General features: G+C 34.0%; 1 protein-coding gene across 2 annotated transcripts in view; it reads right to left on the reverse strand.

Moving 5' to 3' along the window:
* Positions 1 to 12,223: 12,223 nt before the first annotated feature.
* The window catches only part of LOC132698541 (protein stum), a 41,545-nt gene continuing 30,746 nt past the window's right edge, over positions 12,224 to 23,022 (reverse strand). Inside the window, exons 1-4 of one of the 2 annotated variants that reach the window (XM_060664685.1) lie at positions 20,569 to 20,664; positions 16,193 to 16,887; positions 15,947 to 16,141; positions 12,224 to 15,892 (exon numbers count right to left, since the gene is read on the reverse strand). In XM_060664685.1, the coding sequence (XP_060520668.1) occupies positions 15,792 to 15,892; positions 15,947 to 16,141; positions 16,193 to 16,887; positions 20,569 to 20,609 (1,032 nt within the window). In that variant the 5' untranslated portion in view covers positions 20,610 to 20,664 and the 3' untranslated portion in view covers positions 12,224 to 15,791. Of the gene's footprint in view, positions 15,893 to 15,946; positions 16,142 to 16,192; positions 16,888 to 20,568; positions 20,665 to 23,022 lie in introns of those variants that run through there. The other variant, XM_060664684.1, reaches the window with a different exon arrangement.

Genomic DNA, 23,022 nt, shown 5'->3' on the forward strand with positions numbered 1-23,022 from the left:
TTAAAATAAAATGTTATAGTTGTTGTTATAGTAAAAATATTTTTGTTGTTTGTTTTAAGTTCAACAAATGATTGATTGATTTTATTAAAAAAAAGTTTTTTCCGAACATTAGCCGTTTTAAGTTAGAAATAATTGCATTTTATTATATTATATATATATATATATATATATATATATATATATATATATATACATATATATATATATATATATATATATATATATATATATATATATATATATATATATATATATATATATTTATATATATATATATATATATATAATATAATAAAATGCAATTATTTCTAACTTAAAACGGCTAATGTTCGGAAAAAACTTTTTTTTTTAATAAAATCAAAACAAAATAATACTCTATTTGTTGAACTTAAAACAAACAACAAAAATATTTTTACTATAACAACAACTATAACATTTTATTTTAAATACAAAAAAACCTTCAACTTAAGCTATCGTAACACATCGAATGACGAAAAACCAGAAATTGTAATAAAATTTGTATATGTATATAATGTAATTGGTGAGAATATGTGTTGCTGTTTATCTTCAAACAGTTTTTTAAAATATGTTCAAACTTTCAATCATTAGTTTAACGCCTTTCACAGTTGATCCCGCGTCAAGTCTATTTCTATTAGAAGTATCTTGAAAGTTCATTTATCAGAACAATTTTCGACACGCACACGCGGATCCAAACATCGTTAAAAGAGCATTAACTGTTTTCTTCATCCACATGGTAATTTTCTTTGGTTTGTCGATTTTTTTTTCAACAAACAAATGTGGGTGAAATTATTCACTTGTAAACATTTTTGCTTTATTTCGAAGACTACAAAAGTATTCAACAACAGCAACACGATCAGCATTGACTTAACTTTGTTGACTGTAATGATTAAGTTGAAAGTTATGACTGATGGTTATTCGTGAAAAAACCCAAATAGTATCGAAATTACCCACACAAATTATAAAATCTACAGAAAATAAACAAATGGTTGCCTAGGAGTTAAAAAACGTTCTTGCCAATGTCGCCATCACTATTCTAGTCAAATCTTAATCGATGAAGTGAAAATTTTTAAAAAATGGGAAGGGGAAAATCCGTCATGGGTGAAATCCCAAGGAAAGATTTTAAATGTGATATTGGGTAACAGAAAAAAAATTACACGAAAATATCAATTTTTTTATCAAATGGAAGTTTGAAAAAACATGATTACTTGAGTGGAAGCAAAAATTTCCTCTTCCAATTTTGCGGCTATTTACCAAGTAACATTAAAAATTTAAGCGAAGTAAAAAACAATTTAAAATTAATTATTTTCAAAAACTCTTTGATGAACGTTTTCGAATTTTAAAAATTTTTCATTGAAGATTTTTTCTTCCTTTTTGTAAATTTCTAGGTAAACATGCATATTTATGTTTTGAGTTTCTTGAGAATGGTGTTTACTCACTCGTTTAAATTATAACCTTTAAGTACTTAGGCACTTTTCGCATACTCTTCAAGTTAGATAAAATAGGATAACAATATCTTCAGTACAATTAAAAATTTTTAAAATTTTACTATTGATGATTTTTTCGTCTATTTTGTTTTACTTTTTCTAGGTATTACACGATTTCAGGTTTAAATTCTAACCTAACATGCACTCAATTCTAGGTGGGTTTGATGAAGCACCGTTTTTGTATATTGGCAGTTTTTAGTGAAGATTATTTATTTTTTGATGCTTCCCATTTGTTCATGGAACGCCATCATCATGATCTGCTTTCGAAATTCGAAAAGCAAAAATTTATGTAGGTTATTCAAAATCTACAACGACTTTCAAAAATGACAATGGCAATAGATCAATAAGCGATCGGGCCCTAATGACCCGCCCTCGTATATATATATTTATCTAAACCCAAAAACAAACGAATAACTAAACATATTTCTAAACCGATAAGGGCTTATAGCTAAGTATGTACTATAACGGTTTCGTCCTATAGGATCTAACGTGTGTGTGTATACTCGCTACTTTAGTTGAATGTCTTCCTGCTCCGGTGCGCGCGCCGGTTCCCGTTCGGCTGCGCGGTAGCGGTAACGCTGCGGTCCCCATGAAGCCGGCGGCCTACGATCGCGCGGCGTTGCCAGCGCCTCCGGCGCGAAACCGCTGCGCGCCGCGTCTTATAGTCCAGGAGGCAGCTAGCATTTTTGATGGCCCATAGTAAGAAAGCTCTTTTTTTCTTGTAGTTCAGCCAATAACGTTAAAAAAAAATTAACAATTTACTTCTATATTTATCTTACAAGAAATTGCATTGTAATTGACTGACTATAGCTTTGACATTTCTTTACCGATGTTGAATTTTCAGCCAGCAGTGTAAAGAGCCATTCTTGCTCTTTGGGTCAGTGATATCGGCTTTTTTTCTTCAACCCCCTGTAGTTATACAGGTTCTAAATGTTTCCATTTTTGGGAGAAATTCGGAAATGATGGGGACCCTTGTAAAGTTTTTTACGATGTGGATCGCTAAATTATTAAATTTTTTATTATTTTAAAATTGAAACTAAACTATAATCAGATGCCGTATACACGTAATAACTTGTAAAGGAAATGTTCAAAACCAGTTTCTATTTTTTTATCGTTTATTCTTGGCTAAAATGGGTATACATTAAAATATCTTAATTTGAAAGTAAAGCTTTGGCCCTCTAGCCTCCTTTCATAAACTTCCATTTGCACTTTTTTGGTTGCAGTTTAGGCGATATATCATGTTGTTTAGTTACAAGTTTGAAATTCAAATTCTAAATTTATGGGTAATAAACTCGTTACTGTTACGACACGTTCTAAACAGCAACGCTTGACAAAACTTTTAAAAATATCAAATTCAAATTGTTTTTCAAATTTCCTGAAGCGTTCTTTTGCACACTATTTTTGGTTTTGTTAGTAGTTGACGGCATTTGTTATTGTTCCCATTTTGAAATAACAAAATTTTGTAAACAGTTTTAAAATACTCCCCATCCTTTCATATAACGTTGTATATGTATAATATATGTATAACGTTGGAGAAAAAATCCACCACCACTAGCGCATAACTCTTTGCCCCGTTGGCTGAAAATCCAATTTTGGCAAGAAATGTCGAAGTTATATCTACTCAAATGTAGGCAACTTTTGTATCTCAATTCATCTGCCGTTCAGCTTGTGATGAAGAGATAAACTAAAATAGTCCACTAAGTTTTTCGCGGTGGAAAATTGCTGAACTGACAATCGGAAAATACTTTCTTGATATTGCATTTTCCATTAACACGCTGACAAAGCAAAACGAAATCAACCAAAGCAAAAAACCTCAGCTTTCTTTCGATTATGGTCAAAAAATGGCAGCTGGCTTCCGGAACATTAAATTAAATGTCAATATCTAGCGTTTCTATGGTAACGTTTAGTGCGCGGTTGAGATGCGCGTAACATAAAAGACAAATAGTTGATGTAATACGTAGTTGGTAACGGTGGCGCTGCGGTCGTTTTGGCGCGCTCTTTTTGTTTTTCGTTTTCGAGCGATTCTCGATTGTTTTTGGTACAAACGCGAGCCGAAACCATCGCCACGCCCTACTCTAGTTGATAGTTACTGTTATTAGATACTATATATATCTACATGGTGAGTATTAGTTGATGCCAGATATCCGATCGATTGTCACCGAACGAGAACACATTCCAATGATGATCCATATCGTGCCAAATGTATAACGCGGAATATTTGAGATGGGGCCGAGACAATAACCCGAAACGGGCTCAAAATTTTTCATATCCAATCGATCGGTCGGATATCGGGGCGCCGCTCCAATTCCTTGTGTGTGTCGTTTAATTTCAGTAGTATGTCCTCTCTATGTGGAACTTGGTACTTGCATCCCGCAATATATGTCTTAAAAAACGAGGAAAACATTAGTTTGAGTCAATTAATTGTGCCTCTAGCATCGTGGTAGTCTCGTTTGTCTATCACACTCTAAAATAAAACTCCAAAAGCTCCACCTATATATATTATATATTCTCTAAATATATAACCCTCGCTTGTTTCTCTCTGTGATAGGTGCCAAACCTGACAACCTATAATACGGCCAAATTAGACATAACAATGATAATTCATTGACAAAAATTAAACCAGAACTGGATTTTGGGGGACCGGGTGCTAAACAGTTGTTCATGGTCAAAATTTTCCGTTTTTAGATTTATTTTGCAAACGGTAAATGTTATCAAAAATATCTGAGTCGACTTAAATTGTATAGATCACAAAATTGTCTAGTTCTCCTAGCAATCCCCGTTTCTTAAATATCTCGATTCCAGTATGAGGACTTTTTTGGTAGATAATTTTATGATCTACAATTTATGCCTGAGATGTTTTTTTGATAAAACTTACTGTTTTTGAGAAAAATCTAAAAAACCGACAATGAACTTTAACGTCGAATAACTTTTTAGGGGACATGGGACCGACTGGGACTGTTGCCATTTTATTCCTATTGGTTTACCCAAGGTCTCAACAAAAATCCAGGTTCTTGGAAATTTGTGTTCTTTAAAGAAATGTCCATTTTGACCGGACTACGTACCGAGACGTTTCTTTTGCTTCAATCGAGACTGAGACGCGGTTATTCTCTACTTATCGCTAAGTCGTCGAACGAACGAAACACCAAATAACGCTAAGCCTAGGTTTCACGCGCCAGAGCGTTTCTTCTCGCTAACTTGCCTTAAATTCGTAATTAAACTTTCATCGTTTTGCGATGGTCCGAACATTTTTATTTTGTTTTATCCGATGATATCACGGCAAAATGAAAATTTTTAGAAACTATTCGTCGTGGGAACTTGGCTTCATCCACCATTGGTCAAATTGAATCGTTAAGTGATAGTCAATATCTCTCGTCATGGCCAAGAACATACGGTTAACCTTTTACAAATTATTTTAAGAAAAAATCTTCATATGAAAGTATGTTTTAAATGCTTTAAATTTTGGTGAATTTTTTGGAAAAAAAACTTTTTTATATTTTATAGGGAACGATTTGTGATATATTTGGGATATTTGGTTAATGCATTCTGGGAGTACATCAGGCAACATTTTCAGGTGCACAACATTTTTTTTATTGCATCAGTAGCGTCCGTGCGTTCTTCCGTATCGCATATTTTTGCTTATTTTTTTTTTTGCATACATTAAATTTTTACATTACTTGTTAAGAAATTCTCTTAATTTATATTATTAATAATTAAAATTTGCTATTTTTTTTACTAATATTAATTCTAAAAATTTTTGGAAATGGTTACCTGCAATTGAGGTATCCTGGTAGAAAAAAATGGGCCTATTGAATAATTCCTGGCCGCGCAACAAAAATTGCTTTCATTTATGGCATGGGAGTTTTATTCTCCCACGGCATAATTAATACAGAAATTTTGAATTGCATCCTTAGTAAAAATTGAGTAGTTCTGTGATCTGTGAAGAAATTAATGATTTAGTGTTATATTCTGAAGGTACTGCTGACAGAAGTCCAGATGGTGCGTAAAATCTTTTGGAATAATGCCTGTGATCGTAGAATATGATACATGAAGTTGAGATAATTTTGAATATCACCAATTTGCTTTAAGTCAACAAAAAGTGACTTGAAAATGGTGTTTAAAAGCTTTAATTTACAGTCGTTAATTGACAAAGGAAACACAAAACATTTCAGTGGCGTATTAGTTACCACCTAAAAGTGCCCCTCGACGCACCGAACCAAATTTACCAAAGATGTAGAATCTTAGATAATATAAATGATTTTTTTTTCTAAAAACTTTACCAGCCTTATGTCGCAAGTTGCACTCCTAGAACTTGCAGATTAGATTACAGCAGGTGTTTCTAAAAATGTTCAGTACTGGATCTCCTAACCGACCAATGATTCAAACAATTCGACTTTAACCTGAAAATCCGATATCGCACCGCATTTTGATCGTTTTAAGCTTGTAGGGAATGCGAAATAATTACCTTAATAACTCGTAATCAACCAATTAAGTTTTAAGTAATGCTCTAGATGTTGGCGATCTATATCGAGCGACGACAGAGAAATGAATTTTTAAATTTTCCGTGTCGGATTTAACGGTTAGGAAACTATCGGTTTCGAGCGCACTTTAATTTCTTTGTTTTGCATCGCGTCGAATGAAAATCTACGAACAATATTTGTATACAATATGATTGTGATCCTTAGTTATGTATATACGTTTAAGAAATAATATTAAATGTAGCGTAAAAACACAGAGGGAGACAACAGATATATATAAAACACAACTACCCACCAGCAGAACAAAAGCTTACACGTTCAAAAATACACATATATATATATATTATATACACACATTTCGATATATACCTACAATTCAAAATGCAGAATCCTACATTGTAAACACACAAGTAACTTTTAAGTAAATGTTATTATATTTTCCGAGACTCTGTATAAAAAAAAAGTGAAATACAAAAGAGAAATTATATATTATATTACTAAAAGAGTAATTATTCAAAAAATGAAAAAGTATTATTATATATTAAACGCGTACTTATTATAAAAATGCCAAATAACTATTTCGCTGCGGGTGGGGCGTTTCGTAACCGTTCGAAGGGACACTCCTCAGTATACGTTAGTGTATTTCTAACCTGAAACGAGACGGATTATGAAGCACCGCGCCCGCGTATTTGTTACTAACAGATCGATTCCTCTTTTATTTATTCTATTTATTTATTTATTTCCAATGATGTATATAAATTATACTTAAATGGCTGAATCAAGTAAAATTGATTGGAAATCATGTGTGTGTGTTTTTGAACTGTAAGAATCCTTTCTATCCTTTTCTTTGCGATAATATATCATAAATAATATTATTACGTCACGGGAACAGTCTGGTGCCGAGCGAATTGCCATGACCCTTGTCAAAATAAACCAGATGCTCTGCCTAAGCGTTGTCATGGTCTGAGTTCGATAATTACTAGTTCAAATTTTGCCGTAATCTATGGATTCATAGCAATAAGATAAATCATGAGTTGTTTTTTTTTATTCGGATGGAAAGTCCCAATCCTGATCCTCATTATCAACAAGGCTATTAATGAAAACTATTGGGACATCTAGTGACGATTTAGTTTTATTTTCTATCTAAAAATAATCGGCCCATTCTGTTCTGTTGGTCCATATTACTCTTTTAAACTTTTTTTTAAAATAATTTTGACGGCTACAATTCGAAGCGTTTAAATTCAATACTTTTATGTAATCTGTGACGAAATCGGGGATTCCCCGTTCCATAAGTGTGAGCATATAGTGCAAGGGCGCATACAGCGGTACTTCCTGGAGAAGTTTCGTGGCAAACTAATGTAGTAGTCCCTCCAAGACTTACAAGGTGACCGGAAATCAACGGTTGGACGGTGCCGGACATGATAGGAGCATTAGGCCATACACTTCCGAGGTTTGGTTAGTATGCAACACTTCACCACGGGAAAACATCGATCATCGGATCGCAGCATATCCAAAAGAGGTTAAGAAGAAAAGAACAAGATCAGCCAAATCGACCCAAATACATTTTTATCTTCTTAATATTAACTAAATTCTCATACGTTTTTATAACAAAACTATTTGTTTGGATTCTTCTATGTCCTTAGCTTAAAAGCCGTCTTTTTTGTAACACTTACCAGTTAAATGCAGTAAAACAGAAAGCATTATTAAATTTTAAATCTATTTTTCCATTTTGTAATTATGGTTTCTATATATTTAATGATGGGTTCATTAAATACCTAAATAACTACAAAATTGTTCATTCACTACCTTGTTTTTAAGGCATTCACACCTAAGAAATTGTAGAACTGTAGAATTTGAGTCCATCGCCTCCTTCAAGTGTGAAACTATGTAAGTTGTCAATGTAATAAACAGGCTTTACAGCAGACCAGACCAAACAGTCAACCTCGAAGATAGCAGAAATAAGCTGCTATTTCTGAATATCATAGACAACCAGATGCAATAAAACGTCTAGCATGGTTCATTTTGTTCCGGGATTAAATGTTTATATTTTATTTATGGGAATCTCAAACCTCAGTTCCAATTCTCACATCTACTATGGCATCTTCGGCGGATGCGGTACACTGGGCGTATGATCTTAGTAGTCGGGCCCAACTGAGCGCAATGAATATTCTCTCTCTCTTTCCAGTATGATCGTCGTCACCCAAGATCGGTAAACTCAGTAAGTTAAGGTTGAAACTTCCCCTTACCTCAGTCCCCGGACATCATCACTCGGCTACCCAGTTACCAAAGCGCATATTAATGCTCCCTTTTCCAACTCCTTTTAATGCATATGGCACTCTAAATTTGTTATATATGTGTGTATGTCTTTAGTCCTTAAAATACTTACTTGCATTACATTACATCACTTACGTATCCCATTAGAGTAATGGTTTATTATAATATGTGCCACACATGTGCCTTGCATCTGAATAGGCATTGAGCATGTTACACCATGTGATGTAGCTGTACTTATTATTATTATTATTATTACATAAAATAAAAAATAAATAATTTTTTACAAAATAATGAAACAATCAATATAAATGTAAAATAACAAACGCAGATATCCATTACACCTTATAACATTTAATGCATTTGAAATATCCTTTGCACTCGAAACTTACATGTCCTTTTGAGTCTTTGTTTAAATTTGCTTTTATGAAGATTGGTTATTGTTTGGTATGACTTTTCTAATATTAGGCAACATCGTTTTTGTCCTTTAAGATTATGATCTTACTGTTACTGCAAAAAAATGTATTTCGCATTCCATTCATATTTAAAAGTGTAAATACGACAAGTATATTTGCATTAGTTTATAAAGATGGGCAGATAATTGAGATCATAATTATTCTTAAAACAAGTAAATAAAAGCCCGTTTAGAAGTAAAAATAACGTGAATATAGACAAATTGTAATAAATATTACTATTTTCAAACAATCTACTGTTTACAATACTTACTATAATGTTAATAATAAGGGGCTCTAAAGTCACCTGTGCATGTTTCCCACATTCTTTTTTCTATTTCAGTTACGTGTTCGACGCACTTAAAAGTGATGTTATGCTTTGGTACAAACCATTTTACTCATGCCCCCCTAGCAATTCTATGGGGTTTAATTAAGTGATATGGCGGACGGTGAAGTACATTTCATTTGGAATCGTACTTCTCTTTGTGGCCGCGTTTATCCTCATATATAAGTCGATATACTGTCCAACTTGACATTTTAACTATTTGTGCAGCTCCGAGTTGGTACTTGAGTTTTATTAATGCGTTTCTCAGCAACAAATGGAGAAACACTAGCTATTTTCAAGAGAAAACTTTGCCAACATCTGCTGAAAAGTAACTGTAATCCTATTTTTTCAAAAAAATTTCACAGGCCCCTATAATTACTGTTCTTCTACTCCCGTCTGTAAAATACCTAGTTACCCACCGATCTAGCGTGCGGGAAGCGTCACTTTACCACGTCAGTTTCGTTTCCCACGAATGCGAGCCACTTCGGACATTTCCGGGATTTTACCGCGCGGATTTGGGAGCAATCCGATGTTTTTGACGTTTGTCGATTCTGTCATGTCAGTGAATGCATTCGTGTTGTTTTGCAAAAATGTACCCAAAAACTAACGGTCGTAGAAAAAGTATAGTATGCAACACGTTCGGTAAACTTTTTAACTCACTCGTTTATTAAAAACTCGCTCCGCTCGAGTCATATAAACTCAATCAAATACCGTTTACCGCACTTGTTGCATAATATACTATTACGACACGTCTGGATTCTTCCTGCGTCGGTTGTTATTGAATCAAACTTTCTTACCGTTCGCCAATCATTCTGTTGGCTTCTTCAGAGCTTGAGAAACCAACAGGATGATCGGCGAAACGTTAGCAACTTCGATTTATCAACAACCGGTTCAGGAAAAATCCAGAAGTTTAATAAATAACTATAATCCTAATTTTAAATACTAAGACACAGTTATAGATCAACTTCCTCTGCGTCAACGTGCCACTCTGTCAATATTTTGCTGCGTTATAGGTATATTATTTTTTTTGTTTTATGTAAGATATGATATATTTATCAATTATTTAAAAAGTACCTCTCACGATTTCCAACGGTCTATCAAGGAGTAGGCAGGTAGTAGGTAGTACATTAGTATAGCGGGTGAAATTTTAAGAACAGCTCTGAGAACTATGAAGAATAATAGAGCCATGAGATCTATGAAGAACAATAGAGCCAGTGGTCCAGAAGGAATACCTATGAAATTGTTGAAAAATGCTTCAACAAAACTCATAGGTTTATTAACAGTTCTTTTTGAAATGTACATAAATGGAGAAATTGTACCGGAAGAAAGCAAGATGGCACTTTTACACAAAAATGGTAGGAATGATGATAGGTGAAGGTAACTGGCGCTGTCAGTCGATTATATTTTAATACTAAATTAAAATATTATCGAAAACGATATGCGCACCATCAAAAATTGAACAGCAAGTCGGATTTAGAGCAGGCGGAACATTTAAGATAATATTTTTTGTTTAAATCAGTTAACTTCTATTTGTAGATCGAACTAAAGCATATCTATAAACAAACTCTTGGAAGTACTTATGAAATTGCCCATAGATGCCTTAAAGGAGTTATGTTGGGTTGTTTTCCAGTCTTAGACAGCATTGCTGCCTATCCTCGACGTTATTCAAAATATAGGAATAGACGAATCGTTATGAGGTAAATAAAAAGATATATTTGTTAGTAAATCCAAAAAAATTAAAATATGTAACCATCTGAAAATTGTAACTAAATAGAAGCATGCCATAAATATATATAGTTGAGGACTAGGATAGATTATATTATTTGTACCGAAAGAGAGATAAAAATATAAAATGGAAAAAATAGTTGGCTAAGAAGATAAGTAAAGACAGAAAATAACAATTATATAATACCATATTTAAAAGTGTCCTTCTGTATATATGTGAAACCTGGCAACTCAGTAAAACAACTGAAAGAAAACTGCATTTTATTGAGAAGGCCGGCTGGGATACCTAGACTTGAAAGAGTAACAAACGAGAAGGTTGGGGATATCACGAATGTACAGAGAAATAGAAGTTTCCTGCTTTTGTTTTTGAGAAAAAAAAAGGAATGCACTTATGTATTTAATTTTGATTGTCGTGATCGGAAAATGTACTTAGGGTGGTTTGTATTTTTTTTCTCAATATCGGTCGTATATATAAAAGGTTCTAACCAAGTTAGGCAAATAATTTTGTATTTCAGAATCTACCAGCAGTGCACGGTAAAAAATTCTGGGGAAAAAAGGGGCATAAGCTTTTAAGAAATAGCGCACTCTTGATTCTGACAACCGTTTGTTACAACTGCAAGGAATTATAAAAAACAGTGTTTGAAAATTTAAACTTCAACACCGTATGGATAGATAACAAAACAATTGCATACCTATGTTTGACTGAAATTTAAGCACAAGAATATAAGCCCTATTCATTATACTTAAGAATACCATGTATTTACCCAAACATTTATTTTACAATTTCATAAATTGGTAAAAATTTCAGAAAAACTGCCTTATTTACCTGACAGTTATAAATTATTCTAATTTTCACAAAAAAGTTCAGTGATTTTTAATATGCAAAGTCGAATGAAAAATAAATTAATAATTTATTTTCTAGGTATATCTTTTTATATTCTGGTCATTATTTCCGCATTTTGTGTTCCGATTGGTTTGTTGTCGGAAGAAGCCCAGGAGGGAGGTTTCACGTTAAACTCTGCACGAAAAACTTCTAGGTTGCACAATTGACGTTATAAATTGACCCAATAATATGCAGTTTTTGCAAGCAAGGAGTCATTAATTTTTCCATTACCGAATTACAATCCTCTCAGTTCCGATTTTGCGTCTGAAGAACAGTAAGTTTTATTTTCTGCAGAAACGATTAGTTTTTATTATAGATTACCTCACTGGATCGCTTCGATCAGATGCAAAATACACGACACACGACACAAAAATAAACATATCGCTTTCGGAACCGAGCATTAAAATGATATTTTTGTTAGGTTAGTTCTTCTTCATTGTTATTTGATCTCCAGTTTCTACGGTTCCCACACATCTTATTATTTTTGTGTCGTCTTGTCATTGGGTTGAGTGTTAAAATATAAGCAGCTTTCTGTAAAACATTTAATAAAAAGTACTAAAATACAAACGTAATGAATATATCGCGTAAACATTATGTATATTTAGCGCAGAGATGGCGCAACTTTACATGCCAACGGTTGTTTAACCCGACTTTTCTTAAATTCTATGTCGTTTCACTTCCGATAATTTTTGTCGTAATTTTATTGGCATATATCCATCTCTGTTGCCGCTAAAAATACAACGGAAAGTTTCCGAAACTCTGTAAGCACCTAAAATTTAACAATTTTATTTATAGTGAAGGCACCAATTTTTTTTAGTTTCCCCTTTTCGCGGTAACCGAATCAAATTTTACAGAAAGAAATCGTTGCCAATGATCCAAGTACGAAAGAACTATTTACATTTTGTACAACCTATTTGTTTATTGCATTTGAAAAAATATTTTCGAATATTTAATATTACCGTTGGGGCCGGATTTCGATTTGAACTACTTTACCTAAACTCCTAAACAGTTTGTCTTTTAAAAAAATACGTTAGAACTTTCGACCAGCGAAATTTTTTGTGCGACTGTACAGGATGATGGCCCGACTATCTTGAGACACTCTATCTTGGAAAATATAGGAGATGAAGCAATAGTTGAAATTATAATATCTAACTATCCTTGTTGAAGGCAGAGCTACTGAAGTAGAATTTTGTATAATATCAAAAGTATTAATAAAATGTCTACAAAAAATAACATTTAAAAAATATATATAATTCTTATTTTTTGATTAAGCTTTAAAGTCTAATGTAAATTTGGACAAAATTTTAGTGATTTTCAAATATAATATATATTCTGGTATAGACAAGCTAACCAAATTCAATTTTTTTGTTTGCTTTAGTTCTATGTCACTTTTTGTGCCCGTGTAAGCTGTTTTTGCAAAACTTGTTTAAGATATTTTTTAACCCAACTCAATTGAAAGTCTGAGTGAAACAGTAAACTTGAAAACATTGCTCAAAGCAATCACTTTGCTTTTGTAATGTAATTAAATGTGACTGATCCATCATCTGTCACGCCCTGCAACAGTTTAATTGAAGCTGGTTTCGTGTCCCTTATATCTCTGTCATCATATCGTCAATCATACATGAATGAAAAGGAGTAGACAGAGGAGTCTTTTTAAACAAGCCGAACATAACTATATTCGCTGAGGACTCACCACTTCATTTTTTTCCGCGTCAAACAAACTTCGCTATTTAATGTTGATGATAAATAGTTTTTAATGATAATCAATGTTCCCACATAAATACACTCGAGGACAAAATTATGGAATATTTTTTGTAATCACTAAAACTTCATTAGAAGTGAATTTGTATGTACTGATATTAATCATCTAGTTAGTCATATTTTGAGGTTTAAATAACATTAGTGGCATTTTATTATTGTTTCTTGCGCATTTTGCCATACAATATTCACAGTCTTACAATATTGAATATTTAAAAAGATATCACAACAGCAACGGCGATGACTTATTTTTGATGCTTAATTCTCTCACCTCACTCGCCTCAAAAATGACATATTAAATGCGAGTTCATAAACATTGAACATTGAAAGAAGCAAGCATTCAAAATCGCGAAGTTCGTCGATTACAATTTGCCAGAACACATATATCGTGGAATACGAATTATTAAAAGCAGATGTTATCAACCACGTATTTTAGTATGTGGCAAAGAAGCTGCAATTTCATAAAGACCGTTCGTTTTGAAAGCAGTGGTGGACTAGAACGAATACATCGGAAACATCTGCGAGGTCATGGTGTGCCATATATCGACCATATTGATGCACGTGCAATGCAGTCTAGATTCAAAGATTATATTGGCCACCATATAGCCCTGACTTAAATCCGATTGAACACATGTAGGATTTACAATAGAACAGCTTCGGCTTGATGAACCACATACCCAAGTTATGCTTAGCAGCCTGCCAAGAAGAATGAATAATTTTCACAGCGTTGATATTTTTTTTCATTATATTCTTGTCATAAAAATTTGGGATTGTTCACTTACGTTTATTATTAAAATAGATTTTTAGTTGTACGTAGTCTAAAGTCTGAAAATTAAAAAATATTCAATAATTTTGTCCATTTCAGAAAAATCTAGAATAATTTTTCCGAAAAGCAAATTAACTCTTGTTAAAAAAAAACATGTATGTATGTAAATGTGGTTTACGTTAAATGACCTATGATACCTAGCGTTCAGTGTAATAAATTGTTACTTATTGCGACAGAATAGGTTCAATTAGATTAATTAATTTAAAAGTCATTTAACGTTTGTCATTGAGTCATGTTAAATTTCCATGTGACTATTAGAAAAATTCTATTGAAGAAGATACTTTTCAACATTACATAATAAAGGTTTCCCTAGAGAAAAAAATTGTCTACGGCTTTACGTAGTTAAGCCGGGTGACCCAACAAGATTTATCGGGCAGACTAGTGAAGGGATAAATTCTAGATTAGACTGCCTTACATATCTAGTAATAATGCAGTAAATCACATTTCTTTTTGAACAACATAGTTTTTTCAAATTGAGACCTAGTGAAAAATCAGATTTTAAAACCGGTACTTTTGCAACATTGTAATGTTAAAATTTGGAAAAACCGTTAAAAAATAAGCTCGGCGGAAGGAAAACAAGCAAATCAGTATATACAATTGTAGAAAAACAAAATCTTGCATAGGTCGTTTTGCCTCTATGCTAACGCATCGTTTGTACATTTTTACCTGGTGTTAATTTATGTGCAAATGGAAAGAAAGACAATTTGTTTCTGATATACGAGAAACGCAGAAAAAACTCCGGACAAGGTCATACAGTGTATGAAGCTTGCAACCCGAGATGTCTGCCTGCGGATACTTTTTCAGAAGACTGTAATAATGAAAAAAATGTATCAACTTATTTACCGTAAAGCACTGTTAATAGCTCAAAAATCGTAAATATTTTATCTTTTGAAAATCTTTCAAATTCAAATCTTGAATTTAAAAAAAAAATTATTTTTTTCTTTGCGCGAGCTTTCCGCCAGAGCTTTTTCTACATTCCCAGTCCATAGCTCTATGGACAATGACAATAATACTTTAAAACAGTTACACGAACAAATCAGTAACCAGGCAAAAATGTTCAAACTGTCAGAATTTGAAATTGTGCCTCAGTAGTTGTTTTCTATAAATATGTAATTACTAAATTACTAATATGTTTTTTTTTCTTCAAGCGAGCTTATTTTTTAACGGGTTTTCAGAATTTTGGTTCCAAATGTTGCAAAAATTCCCAGCGTTAAAAAATGTTTGTTGCCATTATGAGAAAAAATGATCAGTTGATTACTTTAAAGGCTATTTCACATTGATAAGTAAGGAAAGGATAGTGTTGAACAATTGCAAAAATTGGTCGGTCTTAAGCTACCCAAATTTCGAATAGCTGCATTAAATCATTTTAAACTTATAGAGTGCTCCCGCCTTCTCGTATCGTCCGGTATATACCAGTCACAGGTTTTGATCAAACACAATATTGCATTTCTGTGTTTCTATTTGTATCTAACTTATCGCTTCATTTTCTATTTCTTCTGTCCCAAAATAAACTGACCCTCTATAAATTCATTAGGTACGTCTAGACTACGCCAGACGGCGATCTAATCAGTTTAAACTCTTCTATCCGCGTCCCGCGTCAAATTTGGATTCGGAGTAGGTCTCGATGCGTTTTCTTCTAGATTTTCCATTTGCTTCAGTTTCTTATGCCGCCCTAATAACAAAAACGTTTGGCATTTTGCACTTTAGATAGAGGTTCGCAACTTACTCGCAATCTTGACCATAATAACGCCCCACCATATGGACCAGCCCCAGCCGACAAGACAAAACAACACCGTGAAGCATTGACTGAAACCGATGATGAGGTCTATCAGGAAAGCCCCGATTCGAGGTTTAGGCCCGTCCTTTTGGGAGAACCGCGGCTTTCCGATGCATAGGCAGAAAAAGCCACTCAGTATGGTCCCTATGGGAAACGATATGGATCGAGGGTTGAGCCTGGACTGCAAAAAAATACCTGTTCCTGGTGCGATACAATTCATGACGCAGCAGAACCACGCTAACCATACCGGTAGGATCGGTATGGCCGCTTTCATATGGGAGGTGTGCTCTACGAGCGAGGCGTCGATTTTTGGGGTAGTATCTTCAGGTGGAGGCAGAGTGGTCGGCGTTAAACTCTTCTTCTTGCTGCTGATCATGGACGCTTTACGACTAATAGGCAACTCTTCGGTTTTTTTCCTGCCGCATAGAGCCGCGCATCCGAGACACACGTTCACGCAAAACAGAGCCCGGAAGAATTTCTTGCACATCGTCTTCGAGCAGCATTTCGCGCTTTCCGCTTCAGCGGTTTCGGCGAGGCTTTCCGATCTTTCCAGCCAGCTACCTTTCCGTTTCCCGATCGGAAGACAGCTCTGCATGTCCGCCACCCTATTCTTCTTGCAACACTTGAGCCGATCCCACAGTTTCTTCTTCTCCCCCTCCTCGTCCTCTTGTTCGACGTTGATGCGCACTTGGTCCGGCTCCGCAGTCTTTTTCTTCAAGCAAGCGAAGCATCCCGCGGCGTCTTCTTCGACTCGGGGCGTCCGGGTCGCCAATTTTCTACAGGACAGTTTTTCGGTACAGGCCCCAAGAAATCGTTTGCACGCGTTAGGGGGCGGCTCGTCTTTGGACACCGGTTCGTCCGGTGGCGTCTGATGCTGCGCGGGGGGCAGGCTGAAACGAGAGTTGGCAGTTAGCGCGCAAACTAAAAACGAAAAAACGGAAAAATATATAAAAATCACGCGAATGTAAATCGATATCGTTCGCACGCCACGCGGCCGTTTGTGTGCGAATAATTTAGGCTGTGGCTAACGTGTCATTATTTGTTTGGAGCCGAAGAAACGTTGCTTACAGAAATACGACGAATTGCAAAAATGGACCCTCGATCCGTTCATGACAACGAAAACGTTCATTTTTGTATCCGGTTTTTGTAATACGGAGGCGTAAGGAAAAAAGAAGTGTCCTGTCCCTATTACCACCCCAAATTTTATTGTACGACCAAAAATATAGCGCGTATCTTATCCGCAGACCTTTGCAGGACCGTGGTAAAACCCATACCAACAGATGTTTATTCTGCATTAAGTAGCTCTTCCCGGAGATGGACCGTAACGAATATTTGTTGAAACTTGAAATTTTTATTTAAAACGTAAATGGACCGTTTTAAATTTGATTAAAAATTGTTGCAGCGGGGTATTTCCGAATAAGTAGAAGAGTTTAACATCAGGTGATATGTATCATTCTTAAGAATTTAATCTAAATTGCAATATATTAGGTATTTGAATGTGATCCTTCTAGTAAGTACGTATTTATGTACCTGATTCTTGAGCTTTGACCTTGCGATGCAGTTTTCACTGGATAGTTCAAAGGGTAAGATTAAGTACCTGTACTCTATTTATCTTACAGTTAAGTTTGAAAATAATCATTTTTGTCTTGTGTCCTCTCGATGAACAACATTCTACTTCTTGTATTTTTGTGTCCTCTACATAGTTCTTCGATTTGTAAATAACAACAGTCTTTTTTAAGGCTATAGATTATATTCGCGATAGATAAAGGTACGTCATAATACAATTAAACATTTTTTGAAAGTTTCTGCTTTTAAACACTTTAAAATGTGGAGGCGTGGAATGAAGCAGATGTTCCCCAGTTAGAAGAAGACATGGAGAACAATGCAGAATTTGAAGACGAAGTGAAGACAAACTACCTCAGCAAATAAAAAAATGGATCCATTTGTCTTCGGATGCAAAAGAAATTGTTACTTTGTACCAATTTTTTTTATGTACATGTTTCAAGAATTGCTCGGCGAAAAAGATTAGAAACATACTTATATCCCGCTGTTAGTGTAGGAAGATAAATTCCTAGGACGGTCCTGAAATGGTTACAGGTAAGAGTCTGCTGGGCAGGGTGTTCTATAAGGGACTCCGGTTTTGGAGTAATAAACAGTAGGCAAAGTTAATGACGGAGTCGGTTGTAAAAGCACTGTAATTCTGGTTCAAGTATATGGTAAAAAAATCAGGTATTGGATTTCAAGAAGAATGCGCAATTTTTCCAGAAAATAAAAAATATACAAGATGGTTGAATACCAAGTTCCTGTTGGAACAGCTATTTTTTTAAATTTCTTAGAAATTGCGTCCAATCTGACGCATAATTCATTTAGCCTGAGAATAAAAAAACACAGAAATTAAATTTTGAAATGAGTTAATGCGCACACATTTAAATTGTCACAATTACATTTGTGCCGGTAAAGAAAGTGAATATGGTGCATCTAAATGAAACCCAGAGAATGAAAATTTTATTTGTTATTTTATCTGGAGACCAAACGAGAACTTCAAAAAATGTAATTTGTTTAAACGGGAACACAAGATTAAACGATTTATTGTAAGTTGATGATAATCACCATCGTGCCACTTCTGAAGTAACTTCGTTAGCCAACGAACAGCTTTGCTTGTATAAAATGAAATAACTATCGTCCACACAAAATTATATTACTATGGCGCTGAACGATGATGATCTCGGAAATGTGCACTGCGCAACAACCAATCACAATGGTAGTAATTTAACGAGTTGAAAAATGCTATATATGAAGTATTTTTTGAATTGTAATTGAATCTCCTAAATTCAATTTGCTTTAAAAATCTTTGATCATTTCTATAGATCGAGTGTTTAAATTATTAAAGTACTTAGTCCAGTCCTTCTAGGTATTTTGGTACCTGTTACTTGAAATTAGGATATACCAAACAAAAATTGATTTGGAGAAGTAATTTTTAAAGAAAGCACTTTTGTAGAAAACCGAAAGAACTTTCTCCAATAAAATCCTGATATTTTCATAAGTAACCTAATTTAAAAAATATTTTTCATATAGAAATATCAATTTTAACAGATAAAAGAGAATTATCAGTAATTTTCGTCAATTTATTGATTTATTATGCCTGATGCGCGAACTATTCCGAGGATACAAATTTTATAAAACTCATTAATGAAAAATATTCCCATATGATCAGGACTTGGCTTCTGGCTTACCAAATAATAAATTAGCATTTTATTTGGTAAATTGTTTTTTGAGTTTTAAGTCAATTTATTCATATTTTAGATTAGGATCAAGATATTGAGATGCGGTTGTTGTTCACTATCTAATAGCGTGAAAAAGTCGTATCGGATTTTATTTGCGACTATGTGGGTGGCAAGGTAAGCAATTACAATCACGTCATTCACAGCGCGATTGTTAATCTAGGAAAGCCCTTTTTAACGATTTCAAGTTTATTCACATGCCTTTATTTAAGAAAATGTTCGAACACCCCTCCACTTTCCTTGCGAAAATGTATCAGCTTTAATTATGGTTAACATTAGAAATTTGCAAAAAATTGTTTCTATTGTTTTATTCTGCAAATGCGCCGGTTTAAAAAATGGAAATTAAACTACTTAGTTGGTCTAGACTGAATTCTTTTTATTTTATTTTTTAAGTTAGTTACCTCTTTGAATTGTATCAAGCAAACTTTATTTTAACACGTTAAAACTATAGCAACTTTACATCAAGTTTGACTATTTTTATAGGTAAGGACCACACGAAATCTACAGTACCAGTTGTTAAAAATCAATACAAATTTTTATTAGTCTGACGATGCCATTTGATAATTTGATTGATACCCGATTTTTATAAGTGCGTTTGAAGATTTTCTTTGAAATCAGACAAATTTAAAGAAAACCATTAGAGTATTCATTATAGTCAATCTACGTCGTTTGATTGGGTACGGTTGTAGAAAAATAAATAAATAACTTTTTCCAATTAATTTTTTCTGTATTTTCAAAAATAACCTAATATTTTAATACTTCAAAAAAAATAGTTTTGACAGGTAAAGACAAACGTTTACTTTCGTAAATTGATTTATTGAGTATGATGTGATGAGCGAACCATCCCCAGGATCGAAATTTGCTTAAACTCATCAATAAAAAATGTTTCCATAAAGACTTTAGTGATGGCACTGTATATGAATTCGGTTTGGGCTTAACCGAGTTTGCAATTATTTCGCTTGGAGTTTACGATTAAAAGTTACAAGAATCTTCTTACGCAAACTTAGAGGAATGAAAGTGTGTGCTCACAACTATTTAAAACCGCGTTGTGCAAAAACTACTTCAAACTACTTAATTGCTGTTTACCCGTAACCGTTATATTCAACGTTCCCGTAACCGTCGTTGTCTTCGCGCAATGGCGTTACGTATATAAAAGTCATTATCGTTTCGTTTACGGTGTCGATCAAAAATAGCTAGTCAAAAAATGTGCGCACAAAAAAATGGGTACGTGCACGCCAAACCATCTAAACTATGCGTAATGTGGCACCCGAGAATAACACCAGACTGTACCATTTGTACTTGTCGATAACACTAATTCTAATCAAAGTCATATTGTCTGGACGAATTAAAATCACAAACACAACACTTCGCCTCGATGGTCGAAATATTATATTCAATGCGGTCAGGCTGTACGCAAATTCTACCCCGAGCTGGACACCGTCCAACTACCCCGGACAACAGTGGCGGCGATCTGAATTTTAGAATTCTCCTCCTCGATAATTGACGCCAAACGTTATGAGTAAAAGTAGTTTCAGAGTTAGGGAAAGGATGGTAGTGGCATCGATGGAGAACGACCAACGCCAATTATTGATAAAATTCGAGTCTTTTTCGTTGTATAGTATTTGCTCTCTTTACCGAAAAAAATCGTTTATTTTTTCCAAAAAATTAAATGCAGCGATGACACTTTTACTGCAATAAAACCTAAAAAAATCTTGCAACGTGTAGTAGCATTTTCTAATAGCAATGAATCAATTTATTTACTTATAAATGATCTATAATCAGGACCCTAGGTTTACAAACTAAAAAGAATTATTTACGATCTGCGATGAACAACATAGAAAACTTAACTGTTTCAAAGTAATACAATGAGGTTATAGGAGAACCTATTTATGTTTTTGGTATTTATACCATTTTCTGGTAACCTATTGAAAGTATGTATACTTCTAAATAGTGAAGAGTTTTGCGCTTTTGTGGTTCTCGTAAAAGGATTTCTTAAGCGATTTCAGCTTCGTGCTTTGTACTCATCAACAACACTTGTATATCCCATAACGATGTTCTCTGGCATAATTCTTGGGTTTGTGTATAATTAGAAAAAAAAAACAGTTTTAACAGCTTTGTTTTCTGTTCTTTTAGATATATTACAATAAATAGTTATACAAGAGTACTCTGGAGTTCTTGCACACGTATTCAGTACATCTTATTGTCCCCCTATTGGGACCATCTGTTTTACAATGCTGTTTATGTGTGCGTTCCAAATTAAATATTGGTATTCACTAATTCCTTTTAGTTGAAATATATATTTATATCACCTATTTTTTAGGTTTGAAGAAAACATAAGTGCGGTATCATCTGCATACATGAAATATTTTGCATTTAGTAGAAGGATACAACACTTAGCTGCCATATCGCTCTTCGTCATGTTTATCACGGTATCACTCTCCTTTTTGATGAAGTTTCTAACAATCTATATGCTCTATGCTATACAGTACTTTTTTTTCTATTTATGCCGACTCTAATATGTCTGTCGTAGTGTTATTTATGAATTTGAAATGCTTTTCTAGAAATAGGAATTTCCTTCACTTTTGCTTTAACTTGAAAATGCATGAGTTTTAAATTTAAATTATTGTCTATGCTCGCCATTTTATTAAACTATTTAATGCCAATAATTCATGGGTTTTGCTTTCTTACACTTAAGAATGACTGAACTAGTCTTAATTTTCCTCGTGCGTTATAATTATGAATTTAACCGAAGAAGACATTTGTGTTATTTTCTTTAAATAAAGCAAAAACGAAAAATGTTAAGCCTAAAAATACAAAATAATTTCTGCATTATATTGATCGTAGTGCGTATTGCCCTTTGACTTTATTTTGGGATTTATGTTACTTCTGATTTAAATTTTTTTTATACATTTACATTTGAATCATCAGTGTAATTTGCTGTAAATAAAATTGCAGAAATGCATGAGCATGAGCGAGTCTAGACTGACTCTGTACGGAATAACATGTTCTTGTGACGCGAAGGCCGGTTTGGTAGATGGGCAGCTCCAAAACAGACACAGTGACAAGATTTGGAATATGGTAATTTTCCTAGAGCACAAATATCTGTGTCTCTAGAAATCTATCCAACGTTTTCTCAGCGATGCTGAATATGTGCTCGTGAGAACCTCGACATAAGGAATTCAGATAAGCACATCTAAATTTCCAGAGACTACTAATTAACTAAAAACTTAAACAGGGGTAGGGGAGACTGATGAACTGAATGGGGACAGAGATGCAGCATTAATTCCTCACTTTGGAAAGTGAATTGAAGAGCGAACTGAATATAGTAGCAGTTTCTTCTGCATTGGACGAAAATTATCTCTTAACCCTGCCGCACACTAGTAGGAATCCTAGCAGGATACTGTCATCTATGAAGGCACGTCCGTACTATGAGAACTGCCGACGGTAGCACATGTACGATGTGCTTAGAAGAGGAGGAACTCTCATTAATCTGGTATTGAGCTGCGCACGCCTAGGGAAGAGTAATTAAGAGTATTAGGAGTTGAATTAGTCAGCCCAAGACATAATGCAAACTCTTTATGGAAGAAGTACTGTACTTTTTAGAGGATACATTGAGAGAGCGAAAACTCGCTAGAAGACGGACAGCAGTAAGAAATAAATGCAGAACTGTTTGTACTAGGACTTGCACGAATAAAAAACTAGGACAACAAAAATATATGTCATTGTTAATTCATTTGGCACCAC

The sequence above is a fragment of the Cylas formicarius genome, unplaced genomic scaffold, assembly GCF_029955315.1.
Source record: "Cylas formicarius isolate icCylForm1 unplaced genomic scaffold, icCylForm1.1 PGA_scaffold_2__14_contigs__length_35257938, whole genome shotgun sequence".
Lineage (NCBI taxonomy): Eukaryota > Metazoa > Arthropoda > Insecta > Coleoptera > Brentidae > Cylas > Cylas formicarius.